At 58.3% G+C, this 8,601-nt stretch overlaps 1 protein-coding gene across 2 annotated transcripts in view; it reads right to left on the bottom strand.

The window, feature by feature from the left end:
- The window catches only part of HIC2 (HIC ZBTB transcriptional repressor 2), a 32,732-nt gene that overhangs the window by 7,969 nt on the left and 16,162 nt on the right, over positions 1–8,601 (bottom strand). The window contains exon 2 of one of the 2 annotated variants that reach the window (XM_030815898.1): positions 747–845. In XM_030815898.1, coding sequence (XP_030671758.1) covers positions 747–772 — 26 coding nt within the window. In that variant the 5' untranslated portion in view covers positions 773–845. Of the gene's footprint in view, positions 1–746; positions 1,241–8,601 lie in introns of those variants that run through there. The other variant, XM_030815899.1, reaches the window with a different exon arrangement.

Genomic DNA, 8,601 nt, shown 5'->3' with positions numbered 1-8,601 from the left:
CACGGGGGCCCACAGGCAGCTCTGAGCCTCGCAGTTCAGGGTCCACTCTCTCAGCAGCTGAACTACTCTGAGCCTGCCGCCCTCTGGGATCTACTGCTCCTCCCAGAGTGTCCAGCCCTGCCTCCCAGAGCAGAGGCCTGGAAAGGGTCCCACCCTACCCAAACTTCTCATGACAGAAACTCTCCCCAACCCCATGCCTACCCCTGTTTGCAAAGACAAAGGAAAACCCTAACATTCACAGGCCCCTGAAGGTGCCGGAGCTTAATGTGAACACACAAGGGTGCAACACAGCCTGGAACACCGCTGGCACTCAGAGCCTAACAGCAAGAGGCAGCAAGCACCCACCAGGGGCTCTCTGCCTAGCATCCCAGCCCACAACAGCTCAGGAGGGTGCTCATGGGCTGGAGACTTCATGAACCAATCATCCTCCACTCCCTGCCCCCTCAATCCACCAGGCAGGGACAAAGAGCCCCCAAGGTGTGGCTTCCACACTGGGCCCCAGTAACCTAAGCCCCTAGAAAACATCAGTGCCGGCTCTGCCAGCGCCCAGACACCTGGTACCCCGAGACTGGCAAGGGGACTGGAAGAGGGCAGTGGCCTCCAGGCTCCCTCCACACTGCCCAGTGCTATGTGCACACAAAGGACCACGGGTCAGACAGAGATAGAGGCCGAGCTGTGGAGCTGTGCGCCACCCAGAAACTCTGGGGAAAGGGGCCAGTGGCGGTCCTCCCTCCCCTGCACCTCACCGGAGTGCCAAGGGCCCAGACACCATGTGAGCAGCAGCCAGCGGGGGGGGGGCCTCCTGAGAGCGTGGCCTTCCTGGGGGTGCATCAATGCCTGGTCACCTGGGGAAGAGAAGACGAACACAGTCACCCAGACAGCCATCAGCAAAGAAGGGAGGGAAGGGTGATGAAAGGAAGCACCTGGAGGTCTCTGGCTGGGGCACCAGGGGCAGCCCAGCAGGAGACTGTGGCCACAGAGCCTGGTAGCTGGATCTGACAGCCAGGAAGAGTAAGGACCAGGGAACAGGTCTAGGGAGTTCGGTGGGTGCAATACCTGCCCCTCTAACACATACAGGAGATTAAGGACACCCAGGGGCCACCTAGGCCAGGAGGCGCTGTGGCAAATACACAATTCTTGGCCTGCGGGTGTGGTAGCAGGAGGCCTGGGCAGGGCCCTTCCCAGGCTGGCCACATTTACATAACAAAAGGTCAAAATTGGAGCCACTTGTGCAAGGGCTATTTATAAGAACCAGTCTCAACCGCTTCTGGCTCCCCTGTTCCTTCCCTTCCTGATCTGCTCTCACCCCCTCCCTGCCCAGAGGGCCCAGCCCCCTAGCCCGCCTGGCCTGACCACATGGCCTTCCCTCTCCAGAGGTTTCACTGCCTAAGGGCTCGCCCAAGCTGCAGGCCTAGGCTTTCAATACTGGCCCACCAAAGCCTTGGGCAGCTGCCTCCAGGAAACGATGGGTTCCCTCCCACCCCCAGAGCTCTGGGTCCTGCGGGAGGCGGGATCCTGAGGTGGTGGGTCCTTGCACCCCCCACCTGCCAGCCTGGGCCCCCACGGAATAGAGCCAGGGTCGGGGAGGGGGCATGCAGCGGCCCATCCCCGTTTCCCCTTCCCCCACTCCACCCCCAGGGCCAGGGAGGCTCAGCAGGTCCCTCAGGAATGTGACCAGACCCGGGGTGCCGGCCCAGGGCTGGGAGGCCTAGGCTGCAGCCGGCCAGCTGTCTCTCCAGCCCCTAGTGCAGCTCCCCTCTGGGTGGGGGGTGTGAGGGGAGGGGTGCATGGCTGGTCCAGGACCCCACCAAAGGCCCAGAGGCCAGCAGAACCAGCTCTGTTGGCAGGAAGCCCAAGGGCGTCCACAGTTAGCAAGGGTTGGGCCCAGTGGGCTAACGCTGGGATGAGGCCAGTAGGGCAGGGGCCACTGATACACTGGCGGGAGCAGTCGAAAAACTGGACAGAGGGTCTCAGTGGCACACTGGAGACAATCAGATACTACCATCCAGCTCTGTGCCACTTCACCTGCTCTCCAACCACTGCCCCTCAGGACCCAGTCAACCAGAGCCCTGTTGGGTAGAGTGCATGCCAAACTCTGCAGCCAGGGGTCACCTGACCTTGCCAGAGGCCAGGCCAGCTACTGGATGCCGCGCAGGGAGTGGGTGGCAGAATAGGACTGGGGGGGCACCTGAGTGCCGTGAGGGTGGGAACACCCTCCATCAGTGCCCACTGCCTGGCCCTGACAGGCACTTCACAAGCCCAAGGCTAGGACTAGGTCTCCCCACCAAGGAAGGATGGCCCCAGGCTGGGTCAGCTGTGACATAGAACAGGGCAGGGCTCCTCCCTGAACCCTCCACTTGAGGTAGGGAGTGTCAGAGCCACCTGCAGAAAGTTCACAGCAAGCACAATGCCACCATGCCTGCCATCCACACCAGCTGGGCCGAGTCTGGGCCACGTCTAGGCCACCACTGTGTCTGCAAGCAGCAATGCGGCCTCACCCCATGGCGGGGTGGGGGGGTGGCACATGCCATCCTGCAGCAAAACCCCTACTAAGCACTATTCTTTCCTTCTCAGCCACAGAGCTCTGCCCTACCCGTTCACCGCTGGACATGAAACAGCAAGCGTCTATCCTGGAGGGCTCCGCCTGGGGAGTACCAGGTAACTAGAAACACAGCTCTGGGTGCTAGCCCGGATCCTGGTGCCCAGCCCTGGAAGCAGCTGACTGCAGGCTGCGATGAGGATGCCACCTAGCACCCAGCAGCCCCTGGCAGCAGGCCCGGGCAGCATGCCTATCAGCCCCAAGGCTAGCACGCCCAGACCTGGCCTATTGCACACCCAGAACGCTGGCTCCCAGGACACCCAGGATCTGAAGCAGTGGGGCAGCAGGCCTGGGCTATCGGGGCCAGCTGGGCATTTGCCTAAGGCTGTGACCCGTCCCCTCCCTGGGACAGAGCCTTCAGGGGTCCAGGGGAGAGGCAAGAAGGGTAGCACAGAAACTATCTCCCCAGTTAGGATCCCTCAGCTCCAGGATTCCCCCTGTAGGTGGACTGGACCCAGCTGGGAAGGGCAAGAGCCCCAGCAGCTGGAGGGAGGGCCAGTTCTCTCTGCGGAACCCTGAAGGTCTGCAGGAAGGAACACAAAGCCTCGGGGTTACCTTCCCAGGCCGTCTGTTAGAGCAGACACAGGGCCCTGTTTACGGAACAGCCAACACGCAACTGCTCTCCTTTCCTTCCCCTCCCAGTCCCTGCCACAAGAAAGCCAGAAAGCCATGTCCCCAGGGCCCAGGCAGGTGCTAGGGGGCTGGAACAGCACTGAGATACTACAGCCTCTCAAGCCAATGGTGGCACATGCCCAAGCTCTGTAGAACTGGGCCAGCCACAGCAGCCCCGCCCCCACTCTGTTCGCACTCAAGGAACTTACAGTAAGGCAGCTGCTCGGCAAGGCCCAGTCAGAGCCTACCCGGCCCAGCAAGTCCATTCTGTGGCAAGAAAAACCTTGGGGACACACATACCCAACTGCTAAATAAGATTATCTCTGGGAGTGGGATTATAGAAAAACCATAGTATCTGTATGTTATGTTCATTTCTGTAATATTCAACATTTTAAAAAGTATTACTTTTTTTTTTTTTTTGATGGAGTCTCATTCTGTCCCCCAGGCTGGAGTGCCATGGCGATCTCGGCTCACTGCAAGCTCCGCCTCCCAGGTTCACACCATTCTCCTGCCTCAGTCTCCCGAGTAGAAGGGACTACAGGCGCCCGCCACCACGCCCGGCTAATTTTTTTGTGTTTTTAGTAGAGACGGGGTTTCACCACGTTAGCCAGGATGGTCTCGATCTCCTGACCTTGTGATCCGCCTGCCTCAGCCTCCCAAAATGCTGGGATTACAGGCTTGAGCCACTGCGCCCGGCCAAAAGTATTACTTTTAAAACCCTAAAAATACAAAGGGCAGAAATGATGCAGAGACATGGATGAACCTCACAGTCGTGGCACTGAGTGGAAGAGGCCTTTTGTGAGAGTACAGACTGCATGACTCCATTTACATCAAGTTCTAGAATAGGCAAAACGGACTGAGGGTAAAAACCAGAGCAGAACAGGCTGTGAGGGACAGGTGATGACTGTCCAGGATGGGGCGAGGGACAAGTGCCCACTGCTTGGCCCTGACAGGCCTATCCAGGATGGGGCATGAGGAACTCTTTGGGGTGAGGGCAGCTCTCTATCTTGCTGGGAGTCTAGGTTAAGGTAAATGAAAATACAATTTTAGGCCCTTAATTGCATGTAAACTTTACTTCCAATGAAACCTCCAGACAGAGGCTTTCACAGGTCATTCTCATCTCAGAAGCTCAGCACGATACCCTGGAAACACCACCGGCTAACTTTTTCTGGGCACTGTTGTATGCCCGACCATGTGCTATGTCACTGGACCCTCAGGGCCACCCAGGAGCCTGTGTGTTCTGTCCATGTGATGAGGTGGGCCCCTCTCAATCTTCACACAGCACAGCTGAGCCTCAAACCCAGCACTCACCCCGACCTCTCACCTCCCCACAAGGTAGGAAAACCTGGGGCTCAAAGTGTGGAGGGACATGTCATCTGCAGCCTTGGGCACAGGCACCCCTTCCCACTAATGATTTCCAGATCACCCGGGGGTATTGGTTCTGCCTCAATTTTCCAACTGGCACAGAGACCAAGGGCGACGGGGAAGCAGCTTGGAAGGGCAAAGACACCACGGTGGGAACAGGTTCCTATCCCTCCCAACTGCTCCCCAGCTGGGTGGCCCTCAGTGCATCTCCAGAGGGCAGTCAAAAGCCCCAGGCCAAGACCACCCTGCACTCTGGATCGCTCTACTCGCTCACCAAACACAGACCAGCCAAATAGCCAACAGGGATGGCAGAGGCCAGGGCACTGTGCACCCCTCGCTGCCTCCTGACACTCGAAGCAGCCCCCTATTGGGGGACCCACTAGCCCATGATCCTATGCGAGGTCAGGCCACACCTGCCTGAGTGTGGAGCCTCTGGTCAGTCCACGTGGCTGCAGGGGCCCGTGGGGAGGCTAGAACAGGGTCACCTCAAGGCCTTTCCTCTAAGCACCCAGCAAAGAGCAGGAGAATGTGCTCTGGTCAGCATCTTTCAAAGGCCAGGAGAGAGGAGGTTTTCAGATCAAAGTGATCCCTGCTGAGGCAGAAAGCAGAGAACTCCAGCCCCTATTCTGAGAGGCACTGCCCCAACCCAGCCTGGACACCCACCTTGCCTAGAGCCTTGGCCTCCAAGAAGCCAGGCATTCAGAACTGCTCCAGGTGCTGGGCCTCCACATGGCTCCTTCTGGGAGGCCCTGCCTCTGGGAGACAGGAACACATCTCACGCCCACGTCCAGGCCCACAGGTGGGGGTCAAACTCAGGGTGTGGTCTCAGCCACATGATACCCCTGCCTTCAGACTGAAACTTCTGGCTCACGCCCAGCCAGGAGGGAGGCCTGGGGAGAAGGGTGAAGACCAGGAAAGGGCGCCACCCCAAGCAGGCCACCCTGCCTAGCCCTCCTAGGATCCTTCTCATCCACCTTCCTCCCTGGAAGCCATCCCTTACTACCAAGAAAGGGTCTTCCTGCAAGAGGCCTGGAGCTATGCTGGAGGACTTGAGCTATGCTGGAGGACTCAGGAGAAGCTCCCCCCAGCCCACACCCAAGGAGCAGCACCTTAACCACCTCCCGGCCTAAACAAAAGTAACAGTGAAATGAGAACCCTCCAGCTGACGCCAAGACAGCTGAGAGTGAGCAGAGCCGCCCACGGTGCGCCGGAGCTCCACTGTCAGGTGGGAGGGACAAGCATGCCAGGCTGAGAAGCTATGCTGGGCAGGGCAGGGCCACCAGGCAACTTCCACATCCCAGAGGTCTAAGTACATCCAACCAGGGTCAGAGAGCCCCAGACTTGCTGCCACTGCTCCCAAACTTAAGTCTAAGGTCAGCATCTGCCCTGGTTCCAGACCAACCCCCAACTATAGTCACCTCATACTTCAGGTGTGGCCAGGACAGATGCAGCTGCAATGGGTGGCCCTGTGTGAGCTCAGCCTCTTCCCAGGAGCCCCTAAGCCATGGGAGCGACTGCCTGGAGGGCACAAGGCAGCCAGGCAGGAGGCAGCCAGGATCCAGAAGTGCCCCAAGGCCCAGCCCCTGGACACACCAACCAGCCCTGCACAGTCACAAGCCCAGGACTTTGTTCATCCTATCCCCATGGCCTGGAGTCCTCCCTGAGGAAGCCTTGGCAGACAAGAGATAGCTCCAAGGGGCCAAGGCTGCACCTCGTCCACCGCCACAGCCCTGTATGAGATGGCAGCCTACGTGTGGGCAGGTCTGATTTCCTCAATCTTCCCACAGGCCCAGTGAGCGGGGCGTTATCTCTGCAGTTTCAGATAAGAAATTAAAGGTTCTTGGGGGTTAAGCAACTTGCCCAGGGTCACAACAGCATGTAGGTAGCACAGTGAGGACCTAAAGCCTGACTCCCGAGTTGTAGTCTGATGACCCCACCCTAATGCAGGCAGGGCCAGGGATGCCACTCACACAGGGCTTCCAACTGCCAAGCTGCTTGGGGGAACTACAGGAGGCACCGCCCTCCATGCACTGGTGTGCCAGGAGAAGGGACTCCAGTCTACACCTCCACCCTCACTTCCCCAACCCCCAGCACCGCCTGCCTATCCACAGCAGGGCCTCACCTGGGTGTATTCTCCCAAACTCATTGTGAGGGCATGGGGTCTGCCCAGCTCCTCCACCAGAAGTGACAAGGTGGGGGCCCCCATGCAGCCTGCTTTGGAGGCCCAGGTTGTGCTTGCTGCTCCTCTAGGAACACCCCCACACTCCATGACCTCCTTCCCTGTCCCTCCAGGCATGGGCTGGTGGTGGGTGGGGCTCACTGCTCTGGGCAAGCCCAGCCATGTAATTCAGCCCAGACCTGGATGCCAGCCAGCAGCTCCTGGCTGTCCTCCCAGACCATCCTCCTGGAAAGCAACAGGCTCCACAAATGCCAGGAGCCCAGCTCTCTCCAACACAGCTTCTACAAAATAAACACTCAGTTTCCACTCAACACATCGGTGATGCAGCGACTGGGACCTGAGGCTGGCCTCCTCCTTCTCTGCTCCTCAGGCCAGCCCTGTGGCCTAGAGTGAGGGAGGTAGCATCCACCCCAGCCCAGTGACTTTCCCAAGCCCGTCCTGAAATGCCCATGGGTCCTACTGACGACCTCGTACTGCCCACTGCAGGGCCAAGCCCTGCATGGTCTGAGCCAACCGCCCATGTGTATTGTCCCTTCTGAGAGGTGAGGAAGCCCAGGCTAACACCCCAGCACAAGGAAAAGGCTAGAATGGGCTGCTGAGAGGAGAGCTGGACTGAAGGTGCCTCCAAACTGTGCTTCCTCAGTCCCCTCCCTCTCCTCATCACTTCCGGGTTTGGAGCCAGCAAGGAATGAGGCCAGAAAGACCTTGGAGACCTGCAGCTGATTTCCCCTGCTAGTGCTGGCACCAAGGAGGCCCCCAGGCCTGGCACAGTCTGGCTGAGAGTTCTGAGACAGGATATTGGAGAGAGGCAGGGGAACATTACTTTAAGAAGCAGAATAATGGCCAGGTGCGGTCTATAATCCCAGCACTCTGGGAGGCTGACGTGGGTGGATCATGAGGTCAGGAGATCAAGACCATCCTGGCTAACGCTGTGAAACCCCGTCTCTACTAAAAATACAAAAAATTAGCTGGGTGTGGTGGCACGCGCCTGTAGTCCCACTAATCCGGAGGCTGAGGCAAAATTGCTTGAGCCTGGGAGGCGGAGCTTGCAGTGAGCCGAGATCGCGCCACTGCACTCCAGCCTGGGTGACAGAGTGAGACTCTGTCTCAAAAAAAAGCAGCAGAATAACAATTTAAGGTTGTGATAGTGACTACGAATGCTGTGCTCACCTCCAAACTCCATCCCAACACCACCCTGCCTCCCAAGAGGGGCCTGAGCATGGGGTAAAAGGCTCGCTGGCAGCCACAGAGCAGGAGCCCATGCAAGACCACCAGAGGATGTGCTGCTGCTGTTCCTGGTAGGTGAGGAAAAAGCAGGAATCTGGCAGGCATGTATGTCAGGAGGCAAAACGGGCCCTGTGCTGGTTTCTGCAGTCCTCTCCAGCCCACTTCCCTGCTCTTCTTGCTCACTGGCCATGACCCAAGAAACAGCAGCAGCACCACCAGGGATCTTGTTAGAAATACAGATGCTCAGACTCCATCCAGCCCTAACCACCAGAACCCTGGGGGCTCAAACGCACAGTCAAGTCTGAGAAGCTAGGTTAGAAGCTTTTTTTCCTTCTTTTGTTTTTACCTGGATACCACTGATTGGAAAGCTCTCTACAGCCTGAAAGCCAAGTGCTCCACAAGGAGTAAACGCTCAAGGGATGGGCATCAAGTGGAAGGAGAAAGCCCCCAAAACGAAGATACAGGTCCCATGTACACAAGCTCACAGGCTGGTGAATACAAACGGTAGATCTAGAACGTGCCACACCAAGGCTGAGTGTGTTACCACAAGTACCAGAATGGTGACCACGCCGGAGGGTTCCACAAACCCTGATCAAAGAAGCAGGCGTGAGTGGCAGGC

Source organism: Nomascus leucogenys, chromosome 7b (genome assembly GCF_006542625.1).
Source record: "Nomascus leucogenys isolate Asia chromosome 7b, Asia_NLE_v1, whole genome shotgun sequence".
NCBI classification, from domain to species: Eukaryota; Metazoa; Chordata; class Mammalia; order Primates; family Hylobatidae; genus Nomascus; species Nomascus leucogenys.
The sequence above is the reverse complement of the archived record's forward strand: the minus strand, read 5'-3'. Positions and strand labels throughout refer to the sequence as shown.